Source organism: Citrus sinensis, chromosome 8, assembly GCF_022201045.2.
Source record: "Citrus sinensis cultivar Valencia sweet orange chromosome 8, DVS_A1.0, whole genome shotgun sequence".
NCBI lineage: Eukaryota > Viridiplantae > Streptophyta > Magnoliopsida > Sapindales > Rutaceae > Citrus > Citrus sinensis.
In genome coordinates this window covers 7,601,854-7,615,849 of record NC_068563.1, presented here as the reverse complement: position 1 = coordinate 7,615,849, position 13,996 = coordinate 7,601,854, and the positions used below count along the sequence as shown (strand labels likewise).

General features: G+C 34.7%; 3 protein-coding genes across 3 annotated transcripts; all 3 read left to right on the top strand.

Annotated features, from left to right (window-relative positions):
• The first annotated feature begins 1,566 nt into the window (after positions 1 to 1,566).
• Positions 1,567 to 2,136, top strand: LOC112496678 (auxin-induced protein 15A-like). Its single transcript, XM_025094076.2, has one exon. The coding sequence runs from the start codon at positions 1,694 to 1,696 to the stop codon at positions 1,958 to 1,960; it is 267 nt and encodes an 88-aa protein (XP_024949844.1). The 5' UTR covers positions 1,567 to 1,693; the 3' UTR covers positions 1,961 to 2,136.
• Positions 2,137 to 4,142: 2,006 nt separating this feature from the next.
• On the top strand, positions 4,143 to 4,795 carry LOC112496676 (auxin-induced protein 15A-like). The gene has a single exon (XM_025094073.2). The coding sequence runs from the start codon at positions 4,362 to 4,364 to the stop codon at positions 4,662 to 4,664; it is 303 nt and encodes a 100-aa protein (XP_024949841.2). The 5' UTR covers positions 4,143 to 4,361; the 3' UTR covers positions 4,665 to 4,795.
• A 1,502-nt stretch (positions 4,796 to 6,297) lies between these two features.
• On the top strand, positions 6,298 to 6,884 carry LOC112496677 (auxin-responsive protein SAUR21-like). The gene has a single exon (XM_025094075.2). It carries the CDS (start codon positions 6,404 to 6,406, stop codon positions 6,680 to 6,682), a length of 279 nt encoding a protein of 92 aa, XP_024949843.1. The 5' UTR covers positions 6,298 to 6,403; the 3' UTR covers positions 6,683 to 6,884.
• The last annotated feature ends 7,112 nt before the right edge of the window (positions 6,885 to 13,996 follow it).

Below are 13,996 nucleotides of genomic sequence, written 5' to 3'. Positions count from 1 at the left end.
AAAATTACGAAATTAAATCTGAAACCATATCAGACATAGATCTATTGATACAAAAATCTCCATAATTTTTAAAGATGTGTAACCTTAAGGAAAAATTTCCAAAAATGAGAACTGCTGCTGAAAATAGGAATTTTCCAGCACCAGTAACCCAACTTGGAAAAATCATAACAATTTGCATACTCAGAAGATTTACACAAAACTTATCAATGGAAAGCTTAGGATGTCTAGTTTCATGATATGTAAACGTATTCACATGATTCTAAATAAAGAAAACGATTTGAAGCAAAGAATATAGACTGTTCATATCATCACAACATTACAAACACACATATATTACCCAATTCATACTACGAGTAATTAAAGGCAAACAATTAATAAAAATAAATCAAATAAGTCAAAAAAATACTTAATACCTTAAGACAAACACCAAGTAAAGAAGTTATAAAACTTTCTTTCCTTCTTCAGAGACTTATGTTTCTTTCTTTTTCTTTTCTAGGGATTATAATAGTGTAGAAAATAAAAGACGGCTTCCTCTTAAAAAGATGGCTTCCTCTTAAATACTTTTACTAATTAATAAATACTTTAAAAAAATAGAAAGTAAAAAAACTTGAGTTTTAAGAAAATTTCTTTTTTAATTAAAGCTAATAAGGTGTAAAAGAGGTAAGCAAATAGTTAATAAGGGTAAAAGAGGAAAGCAAATAAAGGGCGTCACATTAGAACTTGTTTTGCAGAAGGAAAAAAGTTATAATTTATTCCTCGAACGTTTTGTATAATTTAAGTAGTTTGACTTGATTAGCGAAAGGAGTAGAAACTTGCAGATTAAAGTTTAGATTAGCTTAATGCTGACTCAACTACATGAACTATTTGAAAGTTGACTTAGGTACCAAGAGATTCCTACTTTAGTTTATATGGAGGCATTGAGATTATCAAAGAATTCTTTGCTTGATCTCAAAATGGTAGGAGTCAAACGCAGTTATGCAGGTTTTCAAAACGCGGATACATTTATGATATAGTCTCACGTTTAGTCTTGAAATTCCTTACCTTTGAATTGGTTGTGTTGTGTGATTATACAAATACGGTCTATTTAAAATACTGACATTGGACAATGAAATGAAGATTTTTAATTGTATTTTTGAGTATATATAACAGTATTGAAGAAAAATATTGAATGCTATCTTCAAATTAGGCTCGGGTTGAGCAAACATTGTCATAGGAGCTGATATTAATTTGACTTTTGCCATGCTTGGTAGCACCTTAAGACACAGCCTACGGTTTACTGAAAAATTAATTAGCAATTGGATCTTATGTGCATCTCTACCAGTTAACATTTCATCCACATGGTCTGTTTGGTATCTGTCGAAATTGGCAACTGATGATACAATGATATTATTTATCAACTAGCCATTGTTATTTCTTTTCATGGTAGGCCAGAATGAGTTTCAGTGGGTGAGATCACAATACAAAAGCCTGCTGAAACCTTATAATTAGTTGGGAAGCAGAACCATGTGGCTCTTCCTTAATCAGACCCCATATGTAGTTCTGTATTTTCCACACACCAATTCAGCTTATTAGCCAGAAAAGCTCTGCTCTCTATATATAATGGCTTAGAGGTTAGCCATCAATTGTCAAATTTTGCTTTCTCAAGTTTCATATATCAATATCTTTTCACCAAATAATTCGAAAGACTTAAGTCATGGGTTTCCGCTTGCTTAAAATTGTTAGTAATAAGAACACAGAAAAGTGCTCTCAAGCGACAATTGTGCCCAAAGGTCACTTTGTTGTTTATGTTGGAGAAACCACAAAGAAAAGATTTGTGCTTCCAATCTCCTACTTGAAGCATCCTTCATTTCAGAATTTGCTGAGTCAGACTGAAGAAGAGTTCGGGTTTGATCATCCTATGGGTGGTCTCACGATCCCATGCAGCGAGGAAGTGTTCATGGATCTCATTAGCAGCTTGTAGACCTCAGGAAACATGATTTGGAAGATCTGGAAATGCCAACCTTGATGAGACTAACTCTTTTACAACATTGACTCAATACCAATTTGGAATATAAAAGGATACATTGAGATTGTTTGCCGCAATCCATGTAAACTTCGCTTCATTTACGTATACATGATATGAAATTCGATTTTATATATTTATCATTTTAATAAAATGTCAATTTAATGATTATTTCCTCCACTAGTCCACTTTAGCCATCATTAATTAGTTCACTCTTCCTAATAATATTACTGTGATAATGAAAACAACATATAATTTGTTATTGATATTCAACCAAATTAAGGAAAATCTCATCCTGACATCAAGTGTATACGATTCAAAAATACAAGTTTACTGACCTGATGCTGCTTGAGGAGTAACTCTAGTTATTAATCTTGTTAGTATTATCCAGATAAATTAACAATCCGATATAGGGTCCATTTTCCACAGCACTGAGGCCGTTGAAGATTATAAAAATCTCTGTAGGACATGCTTCGTGGGCCTGTCTTACAAGTTGCAGCATATAGAGAAGGCAGGAGATATATTTCTAACAAATATCTTAGCTGCATATATAGAGTTGCTTTGTATTAACACCTTCAACTTATTTGTTGAAATCACTGGATTTCATGGGGTCTGATTTGTTTGAACTGTCGATTTTCCTAGAGATTTTCTTTTAAATATCGTCAAATTGAATTGGTTCATCGGTACTTTGTTCATTGACAAAGGAAAGGACATGATAATTTCATACACAATGCCATATTATCAATAAATCCATTGTGAATTCTAGAGGAAGACAAGAAAACAAGATAATTCATTAGTCGATGTACTAGGCACGTACCAGGTCTATTTGGGCAACATTTGATACGTGACGATCATTTAACCCCGTATAAATTTGGAATATTCTGCTTGTTCCAGATCATGGGTCCTCCAAAAATGGTTGTTCACCACTCAAACTAGATGCTGCTGCAATAACACTCAATGCAGTTGTTGGTGGTAAAATTGTGGGGAATGACAAATGTAGAGAAATACAACAATAATGGTGGAACTTTATTACGTAAAGTAATGTGTTTACAACTAACTCTATATGTAGGAAGAAAAATAATAGTAATAAGTAAACTGCAGAAATTTTGTGTGCTTCAAGGCACGTTACAAATGTCGCTTTCCTTAAGACGTTATTTGCCCCCACCAATTGAGTGATGCACATGGGTTAAGCAAATACGCCTCCAAGATATAATGAAGCACTTGTTTGCTTGCTTGCGTTGTGCATCGACGAAAGCAAATCAGAATACTCTTGAATGTTGCAAGCCTGCCAAGAAACAATCTATTGTTCTTGCAGAATGTGAACGCACAAAAGAAATGGGTGTTTTGTGTTGAAATTCGTACTAAAAAGGAATGCTAAGAAAAGAGTGGTGTAGGATCATTCATTTTATGTCTAAATGACTTAAACATAACCCCTATTTATAGATATACTTGTGCCCCCTCATTTGGGTTGTCATCTTTCATGATACCCCTTCATTCATGGCCATTGGATCTAGATTTGATTTTAATCAATGGTCCAAATTGAACCATCACCATTTCAAATGAAATGTCACCATGAAATGATGCATCTCTAAGTGAAATGTTGCCATGAAAAGTTATATCATTTAATAAAAAGATACCTTTTTCTACAAGACACAATTAAATGGATATGTCCTTACAACAAGACATCATTTAATTAGACATGTTTTTAGTGAAAGATACCTTTTCTATAAGGTACAATTAATAGGACATGTCTTTACCATAAGACACATTTATTTTAAAAATTTTCCAACAGCAGTAGTGGCATGCTGTTTAACGAGGTGGATGGTGACTGAAACCTACAAAGTAGGGCATGCTTCAGCTGAACTTCACGATGGCTTGTCTAGCAAGTTATTTCATTGTAGTATCATAGACTATGACATGTTTCAGCTGAACTTCAAATTTCTCAATAATGTCTTAATCTAGCAATTAGCTATTGTGAAGCTAAGAAGATAAGATGTCAACATCCACAATTCTTTATGATTTGGATGTGGTCCCTTTGTAGCTCATATTGTCCCATAGGAGGAAGGGTATTATGTCTGCAATTTGATAAATTTTCCATGAAAATTTTATTATGAGTTGAAAGACAAAACCATGTGATCCCTCATGACTCATGAGCTAATGTCTCCGCATCCAAACCGCCTCTTCACTCTCAAACCACATATCAGAAGACTTCCTGCAGATCCCTTCATCTATATAAACGTGTAATTGGGTTCACAACTCACAAGCATCCAAGTCTCTACTTAAAAATCTCAAGCACTAAAATCCCTTTCATTTTTCAAGTTCTTAAATCCATTTTTTTTTCTCGTTTTATCAAATCAACATGGGTTTCCGTTTGCCTGGTATTGTTCAAGCTAAGAAAATTCTTCGACTGTCTTCATTTAAGGCTAGCCAATCAGCTATGACAGCAACAGAAGTTCCCAAAGGCTACCTTGCAGTTTATGTGGGGGAAAATGAGATGAAAAGATTCATGATTCCAGTATCATATTTGAACCAGTCTCCATTCCAAGACTTGTTGAGTCAAGCTGAAGAAGAATTTGGATTTCATCATCCAATGGGTGGTCTCACAATTCCTTGCAGAGAAGACATCTTCATTGATCTCATTTCTCGATTAAATGAGCAATGAGAGAGGACATTAACAGTATTCAGTGGGCACTATTTTGTAGATTAGAAAAATCTTAATATCTTGTACAAAATTTTATTATACTTTTTCTTCCTTGAGAAGAGGAAATGAAATTAACGTTATAATTTGGAAGATGGATTCTGTCTCAATTTATATCATATTCTCAAAAATTTAGTAGTACAGCATCAGTGAATGATGGGCATCCCATTCATCGTTGTCCATCGGCTAATTGATCACTGATCATTCTCTCTTTTTCATGCGTCCAGAGCTTATCCATCCTTCACTACCTGATAATAACTAAAAATATGGGCACTGAATACTTGAGTTTAATCGAACAATCAGCAAGACCAAGTGACTATGATCAGTTTCCTAAATCTGTAATATTTTCATACAGGGAAACTGAAAAGAGTAAAACATGATCTAGAATTGGACACTGCAAAGATAGAGTTATTTCGTTGAACTAGTAGTATCATGGCCACAGCATTTTGCAGGTTTAAAGAAGGTTCAGCTGTAACGCCGGTAAGCAGTACCATGCTTCACGTGCATTGAACAGGTGGCACCAGTGAAGCACAAAATAGAAAGTTTTTCTACTGAAGTAAAAAGAAATTTATCATACGCCTAGTGGAGATAACACAATGAATCATGCCTTTGTCTTCATTTTAACAGACTGAAGGGAATCACTACACTGAATGGAACATCCTTAGCATTTGTGCTCATAAGTTGAAAATATAGATTTACTTGCTTGCAAAAATATGTACCAGAACCTCAGTTAAGATATATAATTCTGACATTAAAGCTTGTGGTAGGGAAGGAAAAAAGTATTGATTTTTTCAAATACTTTGAAAATTTATAGAGTTCGGACTGACCATATTTTCTGCCCAAAACCAGCCACTAATTGAAGCTCAACTGGCTGAAAGATGTGTTAATGGATATTGAACCATACAGAGACAGTTATGTGAAATGATTATGTAGATAGAGCCATACGACTTAATACATATATGATAGTTCTCATTGTTAGATTAGATTATCTACTCTTTGAGTAGTTAAGCAGTGTGATTACCCATATATTTTCTACCAACGAAGACATTGAAGTTGAAATAATTTATTTTTATTTTCTAATCTGTGTGATTCTGATAAAAAAAGAATATCACATGTTAGGTTGCTTGAAGCTTCCATTCAACCTGTCAATCTTTCAAACGCTGGTCCAGATTGAAGAAACACCGTCAGATGAGCTGACGACTTTTCTAGCAGCTCAGTGAAACAAAATTGGTTCGCAACAGCATATGGTTTTGTGCGAAAATTTTAGCAATAATATTGTTTATTTATTCTCTTGTTACATATAGAGTTTCATCAAAATGGTCAATTTGGTCTTATTTCACGACCGACAGGCCATTAACAATTATCTGTATCTAATAATGCAAAATCTGTTTTTTTCCCTTGAATGGTAGGCCACAATGAGTTGCAATCAATTATTTCTCAGTACAAGTCTTGCCGAAACCTTATCATTAGTTGGGAGGCAGAACCATGTGATTCTTTGTTGCATATGTCCTTAAATCGGCCCCATTTTCGTTGTCTTTACACCATTCAAACATATCTCATATCACTGGCCAGAGAAGTTTAGTTCTATATATATCGGGTCTAAGGATAGCCATCCATAGCAAAGTTTCATCTGCTTTCCTCAGTTTCTTTTCCATTTTCAAAATTTTACGTAAAACTTGCAAAGTACTTCACAATTCTTAGCCATGGCTATCCGCTTCCTCAGGATTGTTAACGCCAAGCAGGCTCTAAGGCGTGCTCTTATGGTTTCAGAGGCCTCAACTGTGCCAAAAGGACACTTAGCTGTCTATGTCGGAGAGATTGAAAAGAGCAGATTTGTGGTTCCTGTTTCATACCTGAAGCACCCATCCTTTCAGAATTTGCTGAGTCAGGCAGAAGAGGAGTTCGGGTTTGATCATCCTATGGGTGGTCTCACAATACCATGCAGCGAAAAAGTATTCATGGATCTAACTAGCAGACTGTAGACCCTAGGAAACATGATTTGGAAAATCTGGAAATGTCTAACCTCGGCTCGATGACACTAGCGCCACTGACTAGATTACAAAGATTGGTCAGATGAAGTACATATAGTGATTGATTGATGCAATCCGTGTTAACTTATATCATTTTTGTATACATGATTTGATGTTGAATTTACCTTAATAACAATACTTTTATCTCTTTTAATTTGTTGTCAATACAACGAATCAAATATGAGTCTACCTGTTCGGTTGGTAAAATAGGGTGACTATAATTAGGCTCCACTCAAGGCCTCATTATGGCCGCCTCCTTATCAGATGATAAAATGAGGCAACCGTAATAAGGTTTTACTGAAAATCTTATTATGCTCGCCTCGCCTTTTAACACAGTCAAAGAAAAGCAAGCGAGCATGATTTAGGCGAGGAGATGATTAAGCTAATGTTAGACTCAGTCAAAACCATTCAAGGATTAAACCCTATCCATAAACTCACAAAGCCATAATTCAAGGAGAAGAGGGAGATTGAACTATATCCCTAAAACCCACTACGCCAAGGTCCAAGGGATAGGGGATCTAAGCTCCTATAAAACTCTGAAAAGATTATGGGATTGAATACCCCAAAACCCTATCTAATCTCACGAAATCTAAAGATTTCTTCTTTATCCTTTTTATCCTCTTTATTTTTCATCTTTGTCCCTCCTTATCATTATCTTTTCTTATTTAAAAGGAGAGTTTCTTCTTCTTTTTTTTTCATTTTTGGTTTATTTTTTACACAAAAATCACATACCCTATTCTTTCTACAAAAATTTGTGATACTGACTTGAGTGTCGGAAGGCTAACACTGAAAAGACTTCCAGCGCCTTTGACTATTTTTGTGATTACAAGCACTCACCAGGCTTGGATTCCTAGTCACCAACTTTTGCTCAGTCTGCTAAATTAAGGCAAGAAATCATCTTTCCACACAAGTAAATTTAAATTTTGGAGTTAGTATCCCACACACCGAGGTGTCGGCGTTAACATTTTGGCATTGTCTATAAGGACAATACAAGAAGCCATTCCACTGGAGCAGTAACACCTATATGTGATCAAGAGGAAAAAGTGAGCGAAAAAGGAATGAATTAAGGATAAATATCAGTGACTGACCTTGAGGGGAAATCGCCCATGAAGCTAGAGACAAGGCAATAAATGAAAGAATAGATCAGTTGCAAAAGTAGATGGATAGTCTAGCAATGTTATTGCAAGAAATAAAGGAAGGGCAGAGAAGGCCTAAGGAAAAGACCTCTACTAGGAATGTGGACATGTCTGAGTCAAACCACAAGAGATAGGCATCGAAAAAACTAGGAAATGTTGTACTAATATCATCAAGGATGGATGATCCCATTCAAAATAACTTGAACATTGGAACAGAGACGTGAAAAGTGGAAAATATTAAACAAAGAGAGCTGAGACATTGTTTGTTAAATATAGAGCTTAAAAGCAAGTAGATAGCAATGTAAAATCTAGGTCACTCAAGCAAACTTGGGATTGAGGTGTAGAGAGTAGCACAAATCATTGAGGAGATGCAAGGTCGAGGAAGAACTCAGAGTTGGAGAATAATGATAGATGAAAGTCCCCACTTTCAACTAAAATCATGAACACTATAATTCCAAAAGACTTTCGCTTCCCAAATGATGCACATAGAGTAGTTTAATGAGATGACACGAGTGCAAGGCTTAACATCATTGCAGAGGTGTAGAGCATTGCCTTTGACATTAAAAGGCTATAGAAAACTATTTCCAGGAAGTATCAGAACCCGTGATAAGTTATATAGGGATTTTACTAAATAGTTTAAGGGCTCAAGCCTCCAAAAGACGACACAAGAGAATTTATGAGTGTTAAGCGAGGCGAGGAGGAAACTCTTAGAGATTTTGTAAAAACGTATCATAGAATTGTCTTGTAGTCTAATGTTTTCAATCATCCAAAAGCTTTGAGAGGATTGAGAAGGAGTAAAAATAAGCAAAGCAATCAACTTTTATTTAGCAATCTATAAATAAGTAAAGATAGATTGATAGATTGGAGTAGATAAAACAGTTAAAGTCAGAGGCGAGTAGCTAGAAGAGATGAGAAGATGAGAAGAGAGCTCAGAGGGGAACGTGCTCGCCAAGAGTTATGACTGAATAGCGACGAGTAGAAATAACCCCACGAGACCAACACCATACCACGACAGATTGTTCAAACCAAAATGTTTTCATTTCACGCAATGGAAACCAGTTGAGATCCAATCATCAGTGGAATGCTCTATCAAACCTTAAACTGATCGTACTTGCTTGCTCATGGTGTGGTGAGTAAAAGAAACAAAATGAATTGTTCAAGGTAAGTAAAGGTTTAAGTCTCAAAACCTACCAAAGGTGAGACAAAAAGTCTAAACTTGCTAATTCAGCTTGTCCATAAGAAGGCAAACAAAAAGATAAAAGCACAAAATCTTTATAAGCAAGTTAAGGTTTCAAATCCTGAAACATGCTCAAAGTGAGACAATAAGCATTTGTTAATTCAGCTTAGCCATAAATAGGTGAGCAAAAAAATAGAAGCACAAAATCTTTATAGGCAAGTAAAGGTTTAAGTCTTAAAACCTGCTCAAGGTAAGATAAGAAGCCTAAATTGCTAATTCAACTTTGCCATAAATAGGCGAGCAGAAAGATAAAAGAATGAAATCTTTTTAGATAAATAAAGGTTTCAAGTCTCAAAAACCACTCGAGATGAGACAAGAAGCCTAAACTTGTTAATTCAGATTTGCAATGAGTAAGCTAGCAAAAAGATAAAAGTGCAAACACCCTGCCATGGTAAAAAGTTAGACCAGAACCTTTTCATTTCACCCAATAGAAACCAGCTCAAACCCAATCATCAACAGAGCGCTCCATTAATCCTTAAACTAATGTACTTGCTTGCCCATAACGTTGTAAGCAGAGGAAACAAAATAAATTATTTAAGGCAAATAAAGGTTTCAAGTCTTAAAACCTACTCCAGGTGAGACAAAAAGCCTCAACTTGCTAATCCAGCTTGGCTATAAGTAACCGAGTAGAAAAATAAAAGAGTGAAATCTTTTTAGGCAAATATATGTTTTAAGCCTTAAAACTTGCTCACATGAGACCAAGAACTAAAACTTGCTGAAATAACTTGCCATGAGATGGTGGCAACTAGCAAAACTCGCCATGAGATATTATGAACTAATAAGTCTCGCCATGAGATGGCGGGAACTAATAAAACTTGCTATAAGAAGGCAAGAACTTATAAAGCTCGTAAAGACTAGGTGAGAACTTACAAAACTCATCAGAACTAGCCAACTAGGCAAGAACTTATAAAACTCATCTAAGCTATGTGAAAACTTATAGAACCACTACTAGAAAAATGGGCTTTACTGACACTTCATTACTGACACTTTGCAAAAAGTGTCAGTACTTATGTACATATGCACCATTTTCCGCTTTTGACAAATAGGAATCAGAGATTAATGATACTAGGGTGTTAGTAAACTAAACATAAAAAATCACTAACACTAAAGTATCAATGATAAAAAAAATTCATAAAAATTTTGTTTTAGCTCCAACTCGAACCTGGGAGCTCTAAGATTTAAAGCTTTAATGTTTGGAGCACAGACCATCAAATCTCGATGAGTCAAAGTCATAATAATATTTAAATTATTAAAAAATGAAAATATAAATAACAATAACATAAAACACACTTGTTCTCCCCATCTAGACTATATCGACTGTCTCTATCTTGCTTTCATCGTTCACTTTCGCTTTCGTTTTTCTCTTCTCGATCTCTTCTGTTTTGCACTATCCATTTACAAATTAAATTCAATTAATTTAGATAGATAATGAAAACCTAAAACTCTGATTCGTTTTTCCATTTTCCCCAAATTGAAACACAAACCAAAACCCTAATCGCTTGTTATTGAAGGGGTTTTTCTCCAACTTAACCATCCAGTGCCTATACTAGGCAAGCAAGTAAAAGCCATCGACAAGGGGTGAAGTGGCACCATCGGTTCGGTATTCAGGTAATCTCATTCTCCCTGACAAGTTAAGTCCAGAGAAAGAACTGTAGAGGAGGTTATCAGCTGGTAATGGCAGAATGTTTTATTTTTTTGTGCAATTTAATTATTGGGTTTGTTTTAATTTGGCTTATGAATAATATTTTTGAATTTTTATTTTTGGGTTGTTTCAGATATTCAGAAATTGAACAGTCGTGCAACCCTGGTGGGTTTTGTTTTCCAAATATTTTTTTTTATTTATTTATTCGTAACTTGAAATTTTTGTTCTTACTTTTCTATATCTTCACTCACATGCAGTCCAAAAATACAGGCATTTTAAGTGGTGCATTACTTAAACTCAAAACACTTGCTGCTGCGACTCTGTTTTTTCTGCCACATTTGAGGTCAGTTTCAAACTTTTGTGCATGTGATTTACTGTCATTGTTATTTAAAACTAAGAATGTGCATTTTTTTAGTTTCTGAAATAAATTGTTAGCTCCGTTTCTTAACTTTGAGCAATAAGTTAGTTGATTTTGAATGTACTAAAATATGAAATTTGATTTTAGCTTTTGCCTTTGTGATTAGGAGATGATTGTTTGGGTGTTATATTGGCTGAATGACTGTGTATTTAGTGGTTACAAACTATTTACATCTCTGTTTCATGTAAAGAGAGGCAAATTTTGTTATATAATCCTACTTGTTTATTTATTCTGTTTTGGTTGGACGATTTGTCATAGAGACAATGACTATGATATGAATTAATTAAGTTCGTGGTTGTGAGTATTTTGAGATTGTATAAAGTTGATGATTTGTGTTTGATTCAATAAAGAAATGCTTGTTTTAAAGTAGTTCTGCATGTTGTATTTGAAGTTAAAAAATGATTTATAGAATCTTAAAAAATGGCTTGCAAAGTGGTATGAAGACATTATTTATTTGAACTCTTAACTTTTGTTAGTTACTTGACTTATGAATTAGTTCGACTACTTAAAAAGCCATTAGCACCCATCTTACCTATTAATCTCCTATTTAAGTTTCAAAACTTATTTTGTTTCAATTTCAGGATTTTGTCTAAATTATTATTATAATTAATGATTTATAGGGCTATTAATGATTTTCCAGAATTATAAGTTTATTATTACAACTATAATCATAATAACATTGAACTTTAAATTAATCATGCAATTTAATTAAACTTAAACTAACATTACATATGTGAACAGGTAAAATATTTGAAATGGACAGAAGTTGGATAACTTGTGATAGATTGTCTGTAGAGTATCGTTCTGGAGTTGCTGATTTCTTAGATTTTGCCATTTTGAATGCTGAAAATCGAATGTCAATTAGATGTCCTTGCACCTTTTGTTGTAATATGGAGTTTCATACTCCTCAACAAGTGAAGGATCATTTATTTGAAAAAGGTTTTCTCCCAAGATATATTGTTTGGACTTGGCATGGTGAGACTGACTCTAAATCTACATTTACAAACTGTGAAGACCATTCACATAGTCAAAGATTTAGATGTCATGATTACAGTAATATAATTGACATGGTCGAAGATGCTTACGAGCATTGTGATAGAGATCCTAGTTCTTTTAAGGATATGCTTGAAGATGCTGAAAAGCCTTTGTACCCGGGTGCAAAACATTCAAAGTTATCTAGTTTAATGAGACTTTACAATGTGAAAGGGAACTATGGGTGGTCTGATAAAGGGTTTTCTGCTTTCTTAGAAGTCCTTGCTGATATTTTGCCAAATAATAATACTCTACCTATGTCAATGTACGAGGTTAAGAAAACAATGAAAGTGCTAGGCTTAGAGTATGAAAAAATACATGCATGTCCAAATGACTGCATTTTGTATAGGAATGAATTTGCTGATCTTGCTGAATGCCCAAATTGTGGAGCATCTAGGTATAAAAAAAAAAAAGATAGCTCAACAAAATTTAGGAAAGGGGTTCCTAAAAAGGTATTATGGTATTTTCCACCTATTCCTAGGTTGAAAAGATTGTTTCAATCACCACAAACAGCTCAAAATTTAACATGGCATGCTAATAAAAGAATTAGAGATGGCAAACTTCGCCACCCAGCAGACTCACCAGCCTGGCAACTAATTGACAATAAGTGGCCAAAATTTGCACAAGAACCTAGAAATCTCCGTTTAGCTCTCTCAACTAATGGGGTTAACCCACATAGTACACTTAGCACTACTTATAGTTGTTGGCCTGTTATATTAATAACATATAATCTTCCTCCATGGTTGTGTATGAAGAGAAAGTTTTTGATGTTGTCACTTTTGATATCTGGCTCTAAACAACCTGTAAATGATCTAGATGTATACCTAGCACCTTTGATTGAGGACTTAAAAACTCTATGGGATGTAGGTATTGATGTTTATGATTCTTATAGAAAAGAAACCTTTAATTTACGGGCTGTCTTGATGTGGACAATTAGTGACTTTCCAGCATACGGAAACCTCTCTGGTTGTACTGTTAAGGGCTATTATGCTTGCCCAATTTGTGGGATAGACACTTGTGCATGTTGGCTGCCACATAGTAGGAAAATGACATATATGGGCCATCGCCGCTTTCTACCACTCGATCACCTATTTTGAAAATTGAAAAAGGTTTTTAATGGGAAGCAAGAGTGGAATGAGCCTCCTAAAACTTTGTCTGGTGAGGAAATCTTTAATATGGTGGAAGATATAGATATTAAGTTCGGGAAAAAGAAGGCCAAAAAGCGGAAACATGATGGCGGTGGTGATGGTGGTGGTGATGAGAACATAACTGAAAAATTGTAAAAAAAAAAGTCAATCTTTTTTGAGTTAGATTATTAGAAGCATTTATTAGTTCGCCATCAATTAGATGTGATGCACATTGAAAAAAATGTGTGCGAAAACATATATGACACATTACTTCATCAACCAGGCAAAACAAAAGATGGGATTAATGCTAGAAAAGATCTTGAGTCTTTGAAGATCAGGGGAAAACTAGTTCCTGATGAAACAAACAAAAAAAACAAAGTCCTACCTCCAGCTCCTTATACTTTGAGTAAAAAAGAAAAAAAATAGTTTTGTGAAACCTTGCTGAGTGTGAAAGTCCCTGATGGGTATTCTTCCAATGTCCAAAATCTTGTTTCAATAGATGATTGTCGGCTTCAAGGCCTTAAGTCCCATGACTGTCATACTTTGATGCAACAATTTCTACCACTAGCCATTCGAAACTGTTTGCCTATAAATGTGAGAACGGCCATAATCAGGATGTGCTTCTTTTTTAATACATTGTGCTGTAAAGTGGTAGATCCTAATACTCTTGACCA

Excerpts from the sequence above, each read along its gene's own strand:
- LOC112496678 (XM_025094076.2), top strand. The coding sequence starts at position 1,694 with ATGGGTTTCCGCTTGCTTAAAATTGTTAGTAATAAGAACACAGAAAAG.
- LOC112496677 (XM_025094075.2), top strand. The coding sequence starts at position 6,404 with ATGGCTATCCGCTTCCTCAGGATTGTTAACGCCAAGCAGGCTCTAAGG.
- LOC112496676 (XM_025094073.2), top strand. The coding sequence starts at position 4,362 with ATGGGTTTCCGTTTGCCTGGTATTGTTCAAGCTAAGAAAATTCTTCGA.